We start from the raw sequence: 20,480 nt of genomic DNA, 5'->3' as shown, positions 1-20,480 counted from the left end.
AGGGGGTACCCAAAGGACTCCTCAACAGGGTGACAGCTGGATGTCTGCAGGCAGATACGGTTTGAACCTCCTCCATCACCCTCGCACACCCAGACAGCAGGGCTCTGAGCAAGGGCTGCTCACTGGGGACTGCACAGTGGCAGCAAAAGCCCTGCTGGAAACAAGGGTGTACGAGGAGAGAGAACAAAGAGAAAATATTCTGTATAGGAGAAGATTTAACAAAGATAAACAAAGCACGATATTGGACTCCCAGCACAGACCAGCAAACAGAGGAGGGAGGCAGGTAGATACACAGAGATGCCTGTTTGTCTGCATAAGGCAAAATGCCAGCCTCCAAGGTTCTGCACCTGTCAGAATCAAAACTGATTTAAAAAAGGCTTTTTCTTCCCCATGAGGGTGGTGAGAGCCTGGCCCAGGTTGGCCAGAGAGGTGGTGGATGAACCATTCCTGGAGACATCCCAGGCCAGGCTGGACGGGGCTCTGAGCAACCTGAGCTGGTGAAGATGTCCCTGGTGGCACTGGATGAGCTTTAAGCTCCTTTCCAACCCAAATCATTCTATGATTCTATGACTCCCTACCTCACTAGGCTGTTTTCACATTTCCTTCATTAAGCTCAGGGCAACTGAAATAATTAGTTAGCAACACAGCACCACTGATGCTCAAGCAGCTTTTCTGCACACCACAACTGTTCAGGGGAACATTTGAGCTGCCTCTGTCCACCCAGTGCTCCTCTGCTGCCTCCCAGCAGCAGCAAAAGCAGAGAGGAGCATGTCCAAGGTGCCAGCTGAACCTCGCTAAATGAGCTCAAACCTTCATCCTCAGGCTGGAGCAGGTGGGCAGCCCACTATGAACCAAGGACAAGGAAAGAGGTACCACACAGGAATGGAGAAGACCTTCAGATTGATGATACAAACCAGGGGTGGGTCTCAGAAATGCCACTTGGATTTTTTCTGTAAGAGCTAGATTTGTTTGATGCCCTCAGTTTGAGGCTGACCATCAGATGTTTCAACACAAAGCCTGACAGCCTTGGATTTATTAGGCATTTTAATAAGGCCATCTACTTCGCCCCACTGGGAACCATTTCCTTGTAAAGCCCTCAAAGTAGGGATTTTATCTTCAACACATGCATGGGACAAGCTCTGCAACCAAATACTTAGTATGGAAACTGCACAGATGACTTCTGTACATGGTACAAGTCATGGTCAACAAGAGAGGATGAGTGTAAATCTGTAACCTAGAGGTCTCTACAGCTGATGTGACTGCCAGCATTTGTGTTGCTCTGACCCAAAAACAAGCACTTTGCACAATTCAAAGCCTTTGCAAAGCTCACCCTCCCCAACTGTGAAAATAAATGGTGTGATTTAGGAAGAGAAGGCAATGGATTCCTTCAGAGGGGTGCTGCAGCCTCACTTCATGCAGCTAGAGCAGATCATGTCCTCAAACCCAGCCCTGCGAGGTCTGCCCAGCTCTCACCTTAAAGGGGATCTCGAAGGACTCGATCAGGCCCCCGATGATGATCAGCCCGTCAGTGTTCACTCCCATCCCGAAGTAGTTGGACCAGCTCACTCTGTCCACCAGCCGACAGTCCACGTGCAGCTCCAGCCTCTCCAAGGAGATGCTGAGAGCAACTTGGTGCCAGTGCCCATCACTGAGAAGGGAAACTGGGAACCTGTGTGTCCCAGAGGGGAAGGGAAGAGGCACAACAAGAAACTTTGGTCACACACCTTATGCAGGACTGGGCTTCACCCTTACCAGCTCCCAGGGTCCCTCATGTATCCATCCTTAGTGCAGATGCCAAGGACAGTACAAGAGAAATTAAGTCAAAAGCCAGCACCAGCACCATCACTTCTCTTCCAGCACAGGAATGCTATTTCTATCCAATAGATTCGGGTATGTCTACAAGCAGTTGAGGCTGCCTGAAAATTATGGTAATTGTGTCTCTCCCCACTTGATTTATCCCCCAGGCATTTGAATCTTTTTGTTATTTGACCTGTTTTCCAGATCTGCATCATTTTGACCAAGTTGAGTTAGGCAGTGACAGCACCAGGTCTGAGGGACCATCATCCATGAGCGGGGACACAACCTTGATTCAGTTGAGTTGGGGTCAGAGCAGCACTGCTCAAAGGCCAGAGTAAGAAACCTTAACTTGGGAGTAGAAAAGGAAGCATGAAAAGGCAGATGAAAGCACCGGAGCTGGAACTTACTCATAGTGTCTCCTCCTGGTGGTGACAAAGACCAAGGCGTAGGGGTTAATCCTGATCTGGAAGAGCACGTGGCTCCGGTGGCTAAGGATGGTCACCAGACTAGTGTCCTCCTTCAACAAGTACCTGAGCTTCATCAGCACACTCAGCTCATCTGCAAACCTGCAGAAAGAAGCAACACATGGTGTCCTGCAGCAGCTATGGGATCACCCCCAGCTGCCCTCTTAGGACATAAAAAAGTCTCAGTACAAATGAACCCAGGGAGGACAAAAATTAAAAAGCCAAGAGCAAACTGCCATCCAGGTTGTAAGGTCAGGGATTCAAAAGTAAGCAGCAAGGGCAAAATTAGCATCCCCCATATAACCTTAATGCATCCCAGGTGAAATCTCAGCACATGCTTGTGTGGCTGTGCATGACTTTCTATGGGACTCCTGCCCTGCCCACCTCTGAGACTGGATGGTGACCCAGTTACAAACAGCTCTTCAACGCTGCCTTCTCTCACAGTGTCCTTGTCCACAGCAAGCTACAGCCCCTTAGCAAGTACAGCAAAGGTCTGACCTGCTCTAGGTCTCCACAGACCTTGGCATCAAGCAATGCTGATGGACACGGCTGTGCTGCCTCTCTTGCTCTCTCCAATTCTGTGCTGGAGCAGAGAGGTCTTCCTGATGGCAACACCAAGAAAACACATTCCTGGAAATGGTCAGTCAACCACTGTGCCAATGCGTCTTCCTGCGCATGACCAGAGAGGTGGTGGATGAACCATCCCTGGAGACATCCCAGGCCAGGCTGGATGGGGCTCTGAGCAACCTGAGCTGGTGAAGATGTCCCTGCTCATCACAAGGTTTGGACTGAATGAACTTGGAAGGCCCCTTCAACCCAAACTATTCTATGATTCTGTGACCAATAAAGATAGTAGAACAAGAAGCAGCACTGAGCTTGTAAGACCAGAGTGAATGTGTTCTCTTCGTGTTTTTACAGAATAAGGTCTTAAAGTAACCCCTCAAACCAACAAGCATGCAAGAGATGATTTTGAGCACCAGTCCCCCAGCCCAGCCCACCTGTCCCCAAACGCCTCCCTGGTTGGGATGTTGAGGGTTGCGTACTGCCCGATCTCCAGGACGCTGCAGTTGGCTTCATCATAGCTGAAGGAAATATTGCTGAGGTCCTGCGCGTGGGAAGTAATTTTGTCCAGCAAGTCCACTTCATCTGCATTGGGGAAGAAAAAAGAGATGCTCAGCAGCTGAGATACCTTCACTACAGGGCTCTGCTCTCTTCGTTCTTCGTACTACATGACAAACAAAACCTCCAGGAAGGAGAGAATGCAATTTGGGGAAATGACAATAATTCACAAATTCAGCAAACTCAGACCAAAATAAATATTCAGATAACTTCAGAGGCAGCCAGGTGGTATTTTTTGAAACAGAGGATGTTTCGAGGCCAGTGTCCCAAACACATGAAGGGCGATTCCTGCCCCAGTAGTGGTGGTGCCTTTATATAGCGAGGATGCTCAGGACTAAATAGCAAAGCCTGGGACACAAATGTCCTAAAACACAAGTCCTAGATCAGATGGGCACAGAAAACCCTGCTCAGCCCTTTCCCAAGCTTCCTTGTTGAAGTCCGTCCAGTTTCAATAAAGAACTGGACAAAGGAGTACGCTGAGGTTACTGTGTCCTGACCAGAGGATGGGAGCACTCCTCTCCACCCAACACAGGGCTCATTGCTGCGACAAGGTCAGGAGCTCCATCGGGAGCTGTGTATCACGCAATAACCCCTTCCCAGCAGGTGAAAGTCCCACCTTCAGAACTACGCTCTGAACATGCAAGATGGTTTGAACTGGGTGAGAGCCCCTGGTCTGGGTTACTTGGCAGCACCATCACTTCAGTCTCACAAGGAGCTTTTGATTCCCTTGGTGAACAGAGACATTCCTTTTCCAGGTTCATTCTTTAACTAAAGAATCATTCAACTACAGAAACAGCTGAACAAAAAATTGTTTAAAACCACAACGTTTCTTGTTCCCTTCCATTAGCAAAAAAACCCCAAACCTGCAGACACCTGGCTCTACCCAGACACACTCTTTCTACCTCCAAGACATCTCCAACCAGGTCTCTCCTTCCTTGTCATGCCTTGACACTGCTGGGCAGTGGGCAACAACCCTGCCACCTGCAAGGGGTGGGGACAAGCCTATGAGATCACTCCAAATCCACCACAGCCCCTTTACTGGGAGGGCCTGGACAAGCCCACTCGATGACTTGTCAATGGGAATCCTGCCAGTACCATCTGCACTAGCATCTGCCATGGCTTGGGAGGCATCCAGCCTCAGTATTCACTCTAAATCCCATTGCCGATGAGGTGCGAGATTTATTGGTGGGCAGATGAACAGTTTCGGGTGTGCTGCAGCCTGACGGGATATACGCACCGTATAGATCTGCTGCTCTGGAAAATAACAAGTCAATTGAGCAGAAAGCTGCTTTGATCCAGTTCAGATGCTAACATAGCAGTCCTACCACCACCTCCTCTGAAGGTTTTGCAAGGGAAAGAGTCCTGTGCTGGGAAGGAGGGCAGGGAATGAAGTCCTGGACACACAGCTATTTGTAGTGACCTGGGATTTCACCTGGGGTTTCCCCAACTCCCCACATGGTCACAGCATTGACAGGTTCCCAGGCAACTCTCAGCTCAGCAACGTCAACGTGCAACAGCTTTCAGCAGCAGGAACATTGCAAAAATAGTACCAAGCCTCATAGGGTGCAGGGCTGAGCCCTCGGAGACCTGAACAGTCATAAACCCCAAAATGGTACCAAGTTGGCGGAGCTTATCAGTGCTGCAAGTGATGAATGTGCACAGTGTGGGGAATTAATGTGAGACCAAACATAACTGATGGAGGGGGGAAAAAAAACCACCAAAATAAACAGGAATGTTTGTCCCTTCTCATTCCCAAGCAGTTTTGGGAGGTGATTTCCCATCTGCTGTCACCAGTGGATGTGCCAAGACCCGCACGGTCCATCTCCAGGGGCTGCAGCTCCCATCACCGATCAGCTTTGCTGGTGATTACAGGCAGACAATGTGAATTCATCAGATTCTATCAAGTCTTCATACACAAGCTGCAGCTGGAGACTTAGTACTAGAAATAACACATGTACATGGAGTTTTGCTGGGCAGGATATGGTCATTGCACACAACTGCGTTTTCAATACAGGGTTTTCCTGCCTTCATCAGTCTTTTGGCCCCACAGAGACTTAAAATTCCAAAGGAAGAAGAAGAGAAACAGGAAATATGTCTTGGTCAGACTGGTGACACAGATGGACAACCCCAGAGGTAAATACATCCTTTGATAGGGAACATTATGAAAAGGGATTCTGGTTACTCTGTGAGGCCAATTGGGAACCCGATGGGTGTACAGGGACCCACGAGCTCGGCCTGGGCAGTGGAGAGGGACGGTGACAGGGAACACCAAGGGGCGGCTGCTCCCCAGGCGCTGGCATGGCGGGGGTTGAGGGACCCCAGTGTGGGCAGTGCCACCAACAGGCAGTGCCACTAACAGGCAGTGCCAAGGGGACGACACAACAGGCAGAGCCAAGCCCTGGGAACAGAGTGCTTGGGCACCCTCAGCCAAGGCTAACCATGAACGTGAACCAGGTCCTGGGTCCACCATGAAGTACAGTCAAGCGCAAAGGGAGACATAGAATCATAGCATGGTTTGGGTTGAAGGGACCTTCCCAGCTCATCCAGTGCCACCCCTGCCATGAGCAGGGACATCTTCACCAGCTCAGGTTGCTCAGAGCCCCGTCCAGCCTGGCCTGGGATGGCTCCATGGGCAGAAGCTGGGCTGGAAACAAGGCTACAGTGCAGGTGCAAAGTCCACGCAAGAGACAAACATACCTACCAGGACACAAGTTACACCCAGCATTGGTCCATCCAGGGGACAAAGTCAGAGGCAGGGCTGGAGAGCAGCACCCTGTATCACAGCTCAGGGGAGGGCGTGGGGCACAGGACTGAGCTTAAATGGGGCTGCTGGGCTGAGGGTGTGGGTGGAAGCTCCAGATGAGGCTGGTCAGGGCCATTAAGGCTCATTAGTGCTCTCAGGACCCAGACAGGGTTCAGTTGTGGTCCCCTACCACCCCATCCCATTGGAAGAGATTCCCTGGGGGGACACCCTGGGGTTGCAAATACAGAAAAGTGACCATTCATGCTTGCACATGTGAAGCTTATACTCTGCTTTATGTTCTCCCCAAAGGAGGGAAATGAGGGAAGAGTGAATGATACTAAAACACATAAAGCATAATTGGAGCCTTGGGAGAGCTTGTAACAGGATTTGTCAGACTGAGTCACTTCCCTTGGATGTGGCATCACTGGTTGGGACCTGAAACAACTGGGCTGGCCAAGGCCTGGGGACAAGCTGGGACGACAGCCCTGGCACTTGCTGGCTGGGAATGGAGCATATGACCTAACGGGTCTTTTGCTCCTCTAATCTCTGAATGGCTCATGAAAATGTCCTGCTAAAAGTCTGCTTAGGATCACAGGCCATGCACTTCAGCTGTGTTTGCAAGCTCTGAATTAAAGAAGCTCATACATCACAGCTAGAATTTAATAATAAAGGCTCTCTGCATGAAGTGATGGAAAAAAAGGCTTTTACACAGGGACAAGCGTTTCCTGGCAGCTCACACCGCTGACACCACCACATGAGCGCATGCATGGTCCATAACCAAGCATTCTAAACAAGAAGGCTCTCCCAAAACACAGATGCTCCTCCACCCCTCTCTCAACATCTCACTCTCCTCCACCCTTCGCCTCTTGAAAGACTTTCTCAGGCTTGGAGGTTGTGTCTTGACCTTCTCTGGACCAAGGGGATCCAAGGTGGCAGCTTCATATTTGTTTGGACTTGCCTGATGACTCTGCACATGGGGTGGACAAGGTCAAGGACACCTCAATAGTGTTGTGTTTGCAGAACATCAACCCTCCAGCAGCTCTTCCTGCTTTTCTTTCTACTCCAGCACTGCTTGTAACATAAATAATGTCCACGGCAGCCATCCGTGTCACCTCCAGTGCCACGTTTGATTCCTGCTGTTCCCATTTCCCTTGACACCTCATAATTTCTTTTTAAGGGCAACACCACAAGCCACATGAGACCAGGTTTAAGCCAAAGCGCAGCCAGCTCGCAGCAATGGACCCGCATTCAGAGGGTTACGCAACAGGATTTCAACCTTCGTCTCCCTGCTCTGGAGAGCAGAGATAATTTGGTTTTTACCACTGGTTGGAAGTTGAAGGGGACAGAGCCAAAGCAGGAAGAAAAATAGAAAAAGTACATTTCTCACGGAGAACGTTGTACCTATTAGTGGAAGAGTGAATGCAACCATCCACCCACAGAGAGGACAGAAAGCTTCAGGGAAGCGAAACCTTCTCAGAAGAAAAGAACTAGCCGTACGCATTGTTTGGACAGGAAAAATCGGAGCACAGGTTTCTTTTCAAGCTCATGACGCAGATCTGCAGGCGTCTGCCGCTCCTTTGTACGGGCCCAGCGTGAGGGGCTCTGTGGGACAGGGACGGGGCTTTTGGGGACAAAGCCTGGGGAGGAGGGAGAGCTGCTGGAAGTCGGGAATGACCCCGAATAAGGATACGCTGGCTACAAGAAAAATTAGGCCAAGTGGCAGAAAGAGTCTGTGAAGGAGTTTTCTGAGAAGAGCAATGGGAGCAGGAAAGCAAAGAGTTTAAGAACTGGGACTTGCTAAACCCACAATGAAGATGATGAAACCAGAGTGGCCACAGGAGCAGGGAAGTGGGCTTGGTGGGCACTTCAGCCTTCGGCTTCACCATCCTCATCAGGTCTTCTCTCTGTAAATCCCAACTGTCCCCGTCATAGGATGGCGTGAAAAATCTCACCCCAAGAGTGGCCTCATTTGGGTTGGCTTGGTTTTGGTTTGTTGTTTGTTTGTTTTTAATAAGAAAACCAAAAAGAAGCCACTTCTAACCTTCTCAAGACATGTACTGAGAGATCCTGCACTGTTCCTCAACCATCTCCTTCCTGAGCATCCAAGAGAATGAACCTCAACCCAAAGCTTCTGGTCCCTGGGGAAATGCTCTGGGTACCACACTTCGCCCCAGCCTTGCCCATCCCTGGGCTGTCTCCTGTTCCCCATATGTGGATATGTTCTCCACATATCTACCCAGGTTCCTCCCTCCTATGCCCTGTGCACCCATGTCCTGTCCCCTCCTGGAGCATCGACAGCAAATGCTATTGGGTTGAGATCAACCCCACACTTTCCTCAAACAAAACACTGTGGACCTGATGTTTTGTCTATATTCAGGGCTTGATAGGTTTAGCTAGAGGGGCATTTTTAAATGGATTTCATTTAAACTTGTGCAAATCCCTGCACAGTCACTCTTCAATCTGTTCAAGTCCGCCTCATGGCAATTAAACTTAATTACTGAATTACAGTGAATCAGCATAAACCAGATTGGAATTGGTCTACACTGCGTATGCAGAGGATTCTGTGGGATTTATTTAAAACAACTAAAAAGCATACTGGTAAAACTTGTGTGCCACTGAGTGGGGACAAGTCCCAACAACATTGGCTCTCACTGCTGCTAGTAAATAAACTTTCCTTTGTTGCTTTGCTGTCAAAATAAATTAATAGAAAATTCTACAAACTATCACACTCCAGGGGCTTGTTTCCTGCACCAGCTTTCCAAGACCCTCCCTCTCTGCTGTTTTGTTTTGTAGGGTTAGAAGACACACACGTAAATACGCACAAAGCCACCAGAGAAATGCAGTGAAGGGATTACCATGAAAACCTCCTCTGGGTGGATGCTCAGCCCCACGGAGGGCAGCCCACGGCACAGCCAGAGGTTGTACCCCTAATTTGCAGAATCCTCTCACGTATGTTGGTGTGCACACCACCCCCCTCCTCCCGTCAAGCTCTCATGGCCAAGGCTTAGAATCACAGAACAGTCTGGGTTGAAGGGACCTTCCCAGCTCCCCCAGTGCCCCCCCTGCCATGAGCAGGGACATCTTCACCAGCTCAGGTTGCTCAGAGCCCCGTCCAGCCTGGCCTGGGATGTCTCCAGGGATGGTTCATCCACCACCTCTCTGGGAAACCTGGGCCAGGCTCTCACCACCCTCAGGGACAACAATTTCTTCCTCATGTCCAGCCTGAATCTCCCTCCTTTAGTTTAAAACCATCACCCCTTCTCCTATTGCAACAGGCCCTGCTGAAAAGTCTGTCCCTACCTTTCTTATGGGCCCCTCTTATGTACAGAAAGGCCACGATAAGGTCTCCCCAGAACTTCTCTAGGTCTGGCAGACTTCAAGATCAGGGCCACCAGGAGGTCCTTCCAGCCCCCATCCCTGGCTCCAACAGCAGATGCTTGGAGGGGAGGAAAAGGGCAGGAACCGAGTGAGTCTTTCCTGCTGCTTCCTCCCAGCTCCCTGCAGTGTCAGGATTTGCTGAGCCAAAGGCAGAGTCTTTGTGAGCAGAGACCTCAGCTCAAGTCTTTCCTGTCCTGGGGAGCCTGGGCTGCCCAAGAGATACCTCGGCATATACCACTTTCTTTCTCTCTCTTACTTTTGAGCTTTCATGATGTTTTGTGAAGTCTTGGATACCTCCTAAGGCAGAATCGGATGCGCTTTTAAAATCTCAGCAAGACTTTGTGGGGGTAGGAAAGCCAGCTGGGTGGGGCAGCACGAAAGTGTCCCCTTTGCAGTGGTAGGAAAGGACGGAGGTAGAAGGGTTCGCTTTACCTCCTAATTCCCCTTTCTTCACCAAATGGCAGAGGGAATCCGCAAAATATACATCAGAAGCTACAAAAGTGAAATGAAGAGGTAAAGGCAGAAAGATTTCCTACAAAAGGAAATGCAATTTCAGAGTTTTGGAACGAAGCAGCAGTTTGATGGGAAACATCTACTTTTGAAATACCTCCGTCCTCTTTTTCTCCCTTACAAGTTGATCTTCATAAATGTTTCTCCAGCTAAACCTCCCATTGTCTTAGATGAGTTATTTTAAAGTCTGGCAAAGGTTCAGCTCGAGCTATTATTTCAACAATGTTGAAAGTGTCTTGAGTAACAAGGGAAACAGTTGGGTTGGTATTATCTTCTGCTGCAGACATACACATCTGGGAGAGATTACAGCCTGAGAAAATGAAAATAAATACGTCCAGGGAGCCCATCCTGGGAATTCCTCTCATTTCAGCAAATAAGGGCTTGGTGTACCCTAAAAACAAACCCTTCCTCCAAACTACCCCACTCCTTCTGCTAGTGAAGGATTGGTTTGCTTGGTTTAGTCTAACAGAGGTTTTAAACTGTATGTGTAACATCATCCGAGGCTGAAAAACTGAAGCTTAAACCTGATATCATCAAAAATGTGCAAGGCGAGCCAGCTCTAAGGCAATACACCCAGATGTTAGTCACCGGTGAAAGGCACCAGAAAGGGTCTGATCGCGTGCCAAGAGCCATCTGTCACACCACAAAAACACGCACGTTGGCTCAGGACCTCTGCAACTCCTGTTCTCCAAGTTATAATCAAAGTATCAAAAAAACCTGTGGGAAAGCAGCAGCAGTAAAGCTTCCAGCCCCAGAGAACCTGATGTTTGAACACTGGAGCTGCCCCATCGGGTCAGACAACAGCACCCACAAGAGCAGCTTTGTTTCTGGTGGTCGCAACAGCAGATCTGCCCAGATGGGCAAAAAAGGAGCCTCAGGTTAACTTAAACCCATGCAGAAGGCGCCAATGAGCATCCACATGGCATCTGTGCAGGAGCAGGGCTTGTGCTGTCCCAACACATGTCCTTTGTGACTGAGATCCCCGGGAAAAATGACAATGGAACACAATATATACAATCATAGAATAGTTTTGGTTGGAAAAGACAGATTGGATCTTGGGAGCAATTTCTTCCCCAAAGGGCTGTGGGGCATTGGAACAGGCTGCCCATGGCAGTGCTGGAGTCACCATCCCTGGAGGGGTTGAACAGATGCAGAGATGAGGTTCTCAGGGACATCAGGCAATGCCAGGGGTGGGGGCATGGTTGGACTCAATGATCTTGAGGGTCTTTTCCAACCAAAATGATACTACGATTCTGTGATTTAAATTTGTAGTTCCAGCATGCCAGTCTGTAGAGAAAACTTTGAAACCATGACCCTGGAGTAACCACTGGTCTGGAAAGCACAGGGCAAACACGGCGGCTACAGCCAGGAAGTTGGATGCTCAGCAGCGCTGCCCGTCCCGCCAGGCTGGCTTTGGAGATGAGCGGCACTCGGGGAAGGGAGCTGGAGGGCAAAGGCTGGGGTACATGCACGGGACACGCGGCCAGACAAAAGGCTGGCAGGGACCCGCTCCACGCTGTGCCAGGTACGATGGGCAGGGAGCCACGTCCGGGCTGCTGGGCAGTGCCTGCTGCTGCCAGCTCCTCCAGCCGCTGCCGGGCAGGGATGGGACCGGGGATGCTTCGTGGAGCTTCTTGGAGACTCCAGGTCCTGGCTGCTGGCAAGGAAAGGCAAGTCCAGTCTCCTTTTCCTGAAAGACTGGGGATAGACTTTTCAGCAGGGCCTGTTGTGATAGGACAAGGGGTGATGGTTTTAAACTAAAGGAGGGAGATTCAGGCTGGACATGAGGAAGAAATTGTTGTCCCTGAGGGTGGTGAGAGCCTGGCCCAGGTTGGCCAGAGAGGTGGTGGATGAACCATCCCTGGAGACATCCCAGGCCAGGCTGGACGGGGCTCTGAGCAACCTGAGCTGGTGAAGATGTCCCTGTCATGGCAGGGGTGGCACTGGGGGAGCTGGGAAGGTCCCTTCAACACAAATCATCCTGTGAATGTACCTCCCACCTCTGTCCAAACCCAGCCTAACTCAGTGAAACTCTCTTAGCATGCCTTCCTTCAGCAAGGCCAACTTTCCCCTTGACAAGAATGGCTACAGGTCAGCACACTGTTGACCTTTGCTAACATACAGCCACTTCGTGCTGCAACAAATCACTTTGAAGATACTGGCATTCCCTGCAAAGCAGCAAGCGTCCTATGTCAAGGGAGAGGGGACAGACAGACGCTGCTCCCCAGGAGCCCACATCTGCCACAGTCCCGGGCTGCAGGAGCTGGACCTGCCTGAGCTGAGCTTAGCCTTTGAGCCCTGCAAGTGCCTCTACCAGCTCCTGTTAGCATATGACTAATATCCAAACCTAAATTAGTACCAGTGCACTTAATCAAAGGGAAAGTTTTCCATTGCAGGCAAGCGAAGTGCACAGCGCTTTGCAGGGATCGATTTCTGCTTCCTTCACTTTTAGATATGCTGTTGTGAGAGTCAGTGCTCAGGCTCTGACCTGGTGTTAACATTCATTTGATCAAGAACAGCATTCTGGAGGTTGTATCTCACTACCACGCATTGTCTGTCCCGGGAGACCTGCAGAAAGAGAGCAGGAATGAAAGGAAGAAAGAAGCACAAGAGCCTCATGCACCAGCACAGCCTGGGGCAGAGCAGGGCAGGAGCAGTCCCGACTTTTCCCTTCAACACAGCTCACAAGAATAAAGAAAAAATTAAAAATGAGTGTTTCCCAGACTAACAAGCTGACATTTCACAGCCAAAAAGCACTCTGACTTCCACCTCGGGCAAAACATGTGCGCATTTGTGATTCATTCCACACTTGCAACTGCCAATTTTTCCTGCACAAACTCTTGAATTGTCGCGGTTTCAACCTTTACTCAACTCCCGAATGCTTCTCCAAGTTTTTTACACTGAGCGTTTCGCAGAGCTGATCATCTCCCACCTCTCCCCCTCCACTGGAATTTTTAAACCCAAAGTATTCCTGGGTGCCTGTGAACCTTCAAGATTCATGGCAAACTTCCCGATGCCTGGGATAGCATCAGCTCATGGCATTGGGGCCAGGGACCCCAAGACACCCCCCAGCAAGAACATCTCATCTTGTAAAGTCTCATTTCAGCCAAGCCTCATGCGCCACATTCAGCCCATAATGCTTGATCTACAGGTCAGAAGGCTCCAGACAAATACATAAACCAGGATTTGTGTGGAGAGAAGCTGTTAAACCCCAAACTGTGCTGGAGGTACCACTTCACCAACGCCCAGGAGGGGCTCCACCAAGGTCCATCAAAGCAGCTCCCCAAGCCCACCTTCCCTCAACTTCACTGGACCTTTACCTTGAAGCAGCCACCCTGAAGAACATCCCCCAGTATATTTTTCCTCTGTGTAGACATATCTCCTGTTCAGGCACCTCAGGACCATGTCTGATAACATCTGTGGGAAACACTTTGCTGCATCTCTATTCCACTTCAGTTGCAAATCACCTCTAGTGCTACATACTCTGGAGCGGTCAAGAGGACCACTCAACTTACCATCTTTATAGACACATAGATGCCGGAAAACACCAGAACTCCTCTAGTATGAGTTTCACCCATAACCCACCCTGGTATCTCTCCAGCTTCACCGAAGTGCACAGCACTTTATCCTGCTGCCCTGACACCTCTGTGTGATGACTGAAAAGAAGAAAAGCTCGATCCATGGGCTCACTTCCCAGACTAAAAGAGAAGGGTTTGTTAAACTAATACACTGTATCACATTCTGCTCCGCGAAGGCCAGGAACTATTTTTTAAGCTGTATACTGTATCAAATAACACAATGGGAGAAATCCTTCTGGTGGAAGGTTTCGAGGTTTCTCTTTCTAAGACATTAAAACATTCCCAGCTTGTGCAAAGCAATCCTTGCCGCCTGGCCTTGCAGCTTACTGCCAGCAAGTAAAATACCCACAAGATATCGCAGACTAGGGGGGGTTTACATGGTTCCTGGGAGTGACCACCCATCAACGTCCAGCAGAGAGCTCGAGGACAAGGCACAGCGCCTGTAACACCCCTGCAGCTCCACCAGGCAGCACATGCCTGCCAGATGCTTCCTATTTTGGGAGGAGGTGCAGAGGTCAAGGTCAGGAGCGATGCCTGACTCTGTGCTTTGTGAAGGGGCCGTGCAGGGGGAGAAGGAGCTGGGAGGAAATACCAGCCTGTGCGTGTAAAAACCATCCAGGGTGGGATTGACGGTCACATTTGCACATGTTTGGCTCAGGAGAGGCAGGAAGCTGCAAGGCAGGGGGGTCCCTGGGCTGAAATGAAGGGATGGGGAGGAAACAGAGCTGGAGCAGCCTGGGATGCTCCTTCCTCCATCACCTTAATGCCTCCAAGGGAGCTGCAACCAGCCGGTTTAGGATCAGCCTCCAGCTATCGATGTTCACCCTCCTTCCCGTCTTTGTGGGAATGAAATGCTGCACTGGGAGTTGCAGTTCCCACATGGACAAGGCTTGGAGCTCCCTCCACACCCCGGGACCTCCTGGAGTGTGTCAGCCCTGTCTCCCCTTTCGAGTATCAGTTGGCGCCCTGTACTTGCATGGAGAAAGCTGCAGGCTCTGACGTAACCCCAGACACTTCTTTCCAGGGCTCAAGACCAAGGTAAACTACACCAGACTGCACATATCAGAAATAAGAGCCCAGACACAAAGGAACAATCTTGGAAATGTCACTCATGCCTCTGTAGGAAAACAGTCACCCAGCAGCGGTCATCTCCAGGTGGCCCTTTCAATGGTCTGGATCAATGGACCTGCTCTCCATGGTCCCCAGAAGTCTCTTCCAACGTGAATTATGCTACGACAATCTCCCTCTCCGCCTCCTGCCGCTGCATGTGATGTTAAACAGACTTGCAGTATCTCCACAGCTATAAAACCCAATTTCTCACAAGCCCAGGGCTTCCAGAGAGCCACAAGCAACTACCCCAGTAACACCAGTTACCCCAGTAACACCAGCTTCTGGGGCACAGTCACTCCCTGCCCAAAATCATGATTGTCTTGTATATTTTAGACTAAAAATTATAAAACTAAACCACAGGAACCAAAGATATGGCTTCTAAGTACTGTCTTCTAAAGCAACACAGTGAGGTGCAGCTTTTTGCTGCTTTAGTTTAATTTTGGGTCACTTGTGCCCAGTCAGCATCCATCAGGTAGTACAAGACTGGTTGCTAAGTGTGGGATCTTCTCCTATTTATCCATTTTCAACCTAGAAAAAACCCCACCACTGCGATCTGATGTCCTACAAAGAATATGCCAAAGGAGATCTCCAGCTTAAGACCAACAGCTGCAGCTGAATTTGGAAAAATGTATTTCCTTGTTGGAAAAACAGCTCATCTAGATTTAAAGTCTTCCCAGCAACTGGAACTCCACCACAACCCAACCATGAGGTGGGCCAGCAGCCAATTAAATCGTATATACAATCAACATATGGGTTGTTACAGCTAACGTGAGAGGTTGCAATTAAAACCAGCGGAGATGTGGAAGAAAATTAACAGCACTTTCAGTGCAGAAGGTATAGGATTCCCAAAAGACCACTCATTTAGAGAGGAAAACCATGAGCAAGGTGTTACAAAATGAACCCATTAATAAGGAATCAGAAAACCATCTACCCCAGGCAGGAGTTTGATCTCCTTAAAAAGACCCACCAGAAGGAGTTGTTGCTCAAAGCAAGTTCGGCAGCTTAAAGGTTCACCCTGCCAAGGAGGGAAACACTGGGACCTCCAGCGTTAAACACAGTATGTGGTTTGCAAGACCTGCCCAGCCTGAGCAGGATGACTTTTGCTTCCATGAGCCCCAGGGAGATCATAGAATCATTTTGGTTGGAAGAGACCCTCAAGACCATTGAGTCCGTTAACCCACCCCTGGCACTGCCTCATGTCCCTGAGAACCTCATGTCCGTCTGTTCAACCCTCCAGTGATGGTGACTCCAGCACTGCCCTGGGCAGCCTGTTCCAATGCCCCACAGCCCTTTGGGAAAGAAATTGTCCCTGCAATCCCCATGTCCCCACAACGCAGCACATCAGGGGAAGCTGGGGATGGTTTCCAGCTGCCCTTTTTTTTGCTGCCTATGGATGGAGGGATCAGCACAGGACCATCATCTGCCCAGGCTGAAGTCTTGCTCAAACACTCCTGCATGAGGAACTCGTGCCCTTCTCTCCTCCCAAATGGGTATGAAACCTTGGAGTTACCAACATGAAACCAAAACTCACTGCACATATTTTCATTCAGGTTGGGGTAGAGAGCTCGGGGCTTGGTTCCCAGGGTTTGCCCTGAGGCCACAAGACAGAACCGCGGTCTTTGTGCAGCCAAATCAAATCAGTCTGATTCTATGATTCCCTTCATGTGCTGCGGGGAATGAAGGTCCCTGCACCACCCTGTCCTGGAAGAACACAAGACCCTGCAGCCAGCTGATTGCAACCACCGCGCTCCCGCAAAACCTCTGCCGGCCTCACCACAAAGCATCTCTGTGCCGCGGTGCCAGCTGTGGTTAAACCTCTGGTAGAGAACCCATGGGGAAAACAGCAGCGAGGCACCAAGGCACTGGCTGGACACAAGCAGGAGTTTGCAAGTGATGTAGAAGAGCGAAGCCACCAGGCCAAAAAGCTGCTCTTTAAGTTACTCAAAATCTATGTACAGAGTGTGTGTCCACTGGTTTTTCTCTCTTTCTCCCTCTTCTTTTGCAGCTCAGTTTCACTTCCACACCCCACATCCTCTACTCACCGGCCAGGGTGAGGAGGACCCGTCCGCACGATGAAGACTGGGTCCTCTGTCTCTTCTCACCTCTCTCACCCAAATCTTTCAGTATGCCACCCTTAAAGTTAAAACATTCCAAATACTCTAGTAAGGAAATAAAGGGGAAAAAAAATAGCATAGGAGTTGTTTAAAATCTGCTCACGCAAAGCTCGCTGCCAGAAAGCGCGATTCAACTTCATTCAACTTCAAAACCACTCTGCTTTGCTAACGACCTTTTAATGGCTCTCATTGCAGAACATCTCATTCAGCCCCGGTACATCGGGTACATCGCCACCTGCCAAAACACAGAGGGGCATTTCCACAGGCAAACCCCAGCTGGTTAATTGGTCTATTCAAGGACTTCAGAAAGCATTAACAACACAACGCTGTCACACTGAAGGTTTCACTCCTGTGCGGCAGATGCCTTCATTGGATGGTAACCCGTTCAACCTGCCTCTCCAGTCAAACGTTCCCCACTCCCAGTGGATGCTGCCATTGAAAATGTGGCTTAGAAAGAAAGGTTCAGCAGCAGGAAAGCAGAAAAAGTCATAGTAAAATGTACATCTTCCACTCTGAAAACCTATGCTCCACCTGTAGCGTGAACTCACACTCAATCTTGAGTACACACACACACTTAATCGTGAGTATAGAGACATACAAATGCCACAAAACACACCAGGTCTGGGTCTCGCATGGTGCTGTATGCAGATAATATCCCAATAAATTCTCCTCACCCTACAGTTCATGGTCTTCATGCCTGGAGTTATTTTGAATATCTCTTCTGATTTACACCTTTCCAGGAGGAATCACATCATCCTCAGCTCTCACACTGCAACACGGCATTTTTCCCCAGCTATGGGATCAGCTCCACACAAGCCCATCGATTCCCACTTCTCTCTGTTATGACCCAGAGCACCCTGACGAAATTGCAGCAGCACAAACGCTGGCACCCCCAGGGGTGAGAGAGGGAACGGATAAGCATAAAACAGAGCAATCCGGCAGAATAACAGCACTTCCTCAAAACGTCATGTCTAGCAGGTTTAAAAAATATATATATATTAAAAAAGAGAAAGGAAGAAGCTAATGGAACATGATCTACTGTCCGGCTGCAGTTTGTCTGGCAAAGAGATCTCAGCTCAGAGCCATTACAGAGCGAGCAAAAGCAGCATCTGTCTGGTGTCACTCCCTGCTCTGTGTCACCGCCACCCCATCCCAGGGCTTCCCAATTTCAAGGTGCGATTGGACAGGGTGCTAGACAATCTCATCCAGGCTCCCTTACCCACAAAATGTTGGACCAGATGATCTTTTGAGGTCCCTTCCAGCCTGGGTTATTCTATGATTCTGTGATTTGATGGGGGTGAGGGGATCAGGCTGCTAAACACCCCAGAATGAGCAGCACTGCCTATGCTGCACCCACACCTCACAGCATCCCGGGGGACGTGTGCAGAGGGTATCAGGGACAGGGACACGTTGGAGCCGACCTTGTTCCCAGAGAGCCAACACATCTCCTCATCCCTCCCAGAAACGCTGGGCACCAGGGATTGGGTGGAAAGGAAATTAGGGAAAACAAATGCACCTTATAGCAGCAAATCCTGGTGCTCCTTCCCGCAGAGCTGATGCAACACGTCTGTGAAATCGCTGTGGCAAATCCATGAAACAAAGAGACTCCCAGACACAGGTTGAGGGGCTGCTGCATCCCTCTGTCCATCCATCCCTCCTGGCACCAAGAGCCACGTGCTGGGGCACCCTTGTCCCCAGCGGCACTGGGATCAGCCTGATGTGACCTGAGGTGGCCTTTAACCCACAGGAATTACACTGTCGGGAGGGATGGGGGAGCTCGGCAAAGCTCCACGTGGGTAATTAGTGCTGCACTAATTGCCATCATGGTGGGATGGAGATGCACTGTCAAGGTTGACATGCCCTAAACAGAAGCTGATTTTTGTCACTGTGTTGCTCTCCTGAGTTCGTGGAGCAGGAAAGGCAGAGGAGGAGGGTCTTTAAGTCTTAGAGAGGTTTTTTCCTTAATTGATGGTTTTTCAGCCGGCTGCTCTGTCACAGGGGCTGCAGGTTGAATTAAGCCTTAACACAGTGAAGTGACTACGGGGACAAGGAGTCTCTTTGCCACCAGCTCGCAGCCAGCACCACTTCCCTCTGCCACCGTCACCGTCTGCCTCAGCCACACAGAGCCCGTGGCAGCGCCGGCAGGACCAGGTCTCACCGCACCGCTACACCCTGGGATGCAGCTGGTGGAGCCAAGGATGCTCGGCTGAGCACTCCCACGGTCACTGCAATGTCACGGAAGGGGACAGACCCTATTTTGCCAGTCTGGTTTGTTTAAAAATAGGGAGCAAAGCACAAAAAAGTAATCACGATCTCTCGATGTGACGGCAGGTCAGGGTGAACAGCCCTCCGCTCTCTTTTTAGCTGAAGGAAATGTCTGTGCCCTGAAATGCTGCCGGGCTGACAGGCAGGAGCAGGGGGAGAGCCTTTCCCTGCCTGGGCAAGAGCTGCAACACCTGCATGGACCCCCCCAGATGCCGGAGCATCCCTGAGGAAGAGGGCTCCTTCCTCACACCTTGCGGAGCCAAACCTGAGTCTGCACCCAACCAGGGCCATGAGGACCAAGCCCCCACGAGCCACCTGGTACCCACCACCTCTCCAAAGGGGGTCCCGAGCGGTCCTTCCCAAACGAGACCCAAAGAGAACAAAGCCCCAGAGGAAAGAACAATCCCAAATGCCACAGGGATGCGGGGACTGAGTTCCTCTCCTCAGGGGATGAGCCATAACCAGTCACAGCTACCGACAGCGGCACCGCAGCCAGCACAGGGGCTTAACACCAGCCCCACAATCACTGCGAGGCTTCTGAGAGCCAAGATTAATGTTATATTTATATATAGCACATAGTGAACATACACAAAGAGCTCTGGCTGCCTTGACCAGGGTGGAACGACGTTACGTCAGCCCCCGCGGCACAGCCAGGACCTCAACCAGGAGCAGATGGCGGCCGCCCCTGCAAGAAATTAGAGCGACTTTTGGGAGCCTGGCCCGAGGCGAGGGGTGGGGACAGCCACCCCCAGCTGCCTCTCACACCAAACCCTCTGCCCCCATCCCCAAACCCCTCCACCTCACTGGAATCAAACCTCAAACCAGCCCAGCTTAGCCTGGGCTTGAGCACCAGGAGTTGGAGCTGCTTGGCTGGGAGAGCAGCGGCGCTTCTGTCAATAATTCGACAAGGACAGGCACCAGGTTGGGTGTAACGGCACACAGTCCAGCTCAAACTGTTTATTTTTGCATGGGTGTGATGCTTGTATCATCCAGCTCAACTCCCTGAAGCAGTTTATATGATCATAAACCTGCAGCATGCTGGCTATCAATTACATTTCTCTAGAAAATTCTTCCCTAAAGGAAAGACACTCATCCACCCTTGAAAACCCAGCACAGCGGAATTTAAATGTAATGATTTCCACCTAATACGTGCAAAAAATAGAGGTGCCAGCAGTGCCAGCATCCCTGGCTGCATCTCAGTCCTTCTGTGCTCGGCATGGTGGCACATGTGGGGACACGAGAGCTGGCCCATGGCAGGGTCCAGACCTGCTGGCACACAGAGTGGACACTTAAAAATCAACAAGGAGAGAGAATTTTTAGGAAATGAGGCTCCGTATGGCCTGGAATGTTTCAAGAATTTATAACTGGGTCTAATCTGGAAGAATTTCTTGTGGGGATGCTG

At 50.3% G+C, this 20,480-nt stretch overlaps 1 protein-coding gene across 15 annotated transcripts in view; it reads right to left on the bottom strand.

Moving 5' to 3' along the window:
- COL27A1 (collagen type XXVII alpha 1 chain) overlaps nucleotides 1-20,480 on the bottom strand; it is a 69,269-nt gene that overhangs the window by 45,904 nt on the left and 2,885 nt on the right. For all 15 annotated transcript variants that reach the window (XM_065854046.2, XM_071817284.1, XM_071817280.1 and 12 more), the window contains exons 2-4: nucleotides 3,260-3,407; nucleotides 2,205-2,363; nucleotides 1,474-1,669 (exon numbers count right to left, since the gene is read on the bottom strand). In XM_065854046.2, the coding sequence (XP_065710118.2) occupies nucleotides 1,474-1,669; nucleotides 2,205-2,363; nucleotides 3,260-3,407 (503 nt within the window). The remainder of the gene's footprint in view (nucleotides 1-1,473; nucleotides 1,670-2,204; nucleotides 2,364-3,259; nucleotides 3,408-20,480) is intronic.

The sequence above is a fragment of the Patagioenas fasciata genome, chromosome 20 (genome assembly GCF_037038585.1).
Source record: "Patagioenas fasciata isolate bPatFas1 chromosome 20, bPatFas1.hap1, whole genome shotgun sequence".
Classification (NCBI taxonomy): Eukaryota; Metazoa; Chordata; class Aves; order Columbiformes; family Columbidae; genus Patagioenas; species Patagioenas fasciata.
This window is presented reverse-complemented; position numbering and strand designations above follow the sequence as displayed.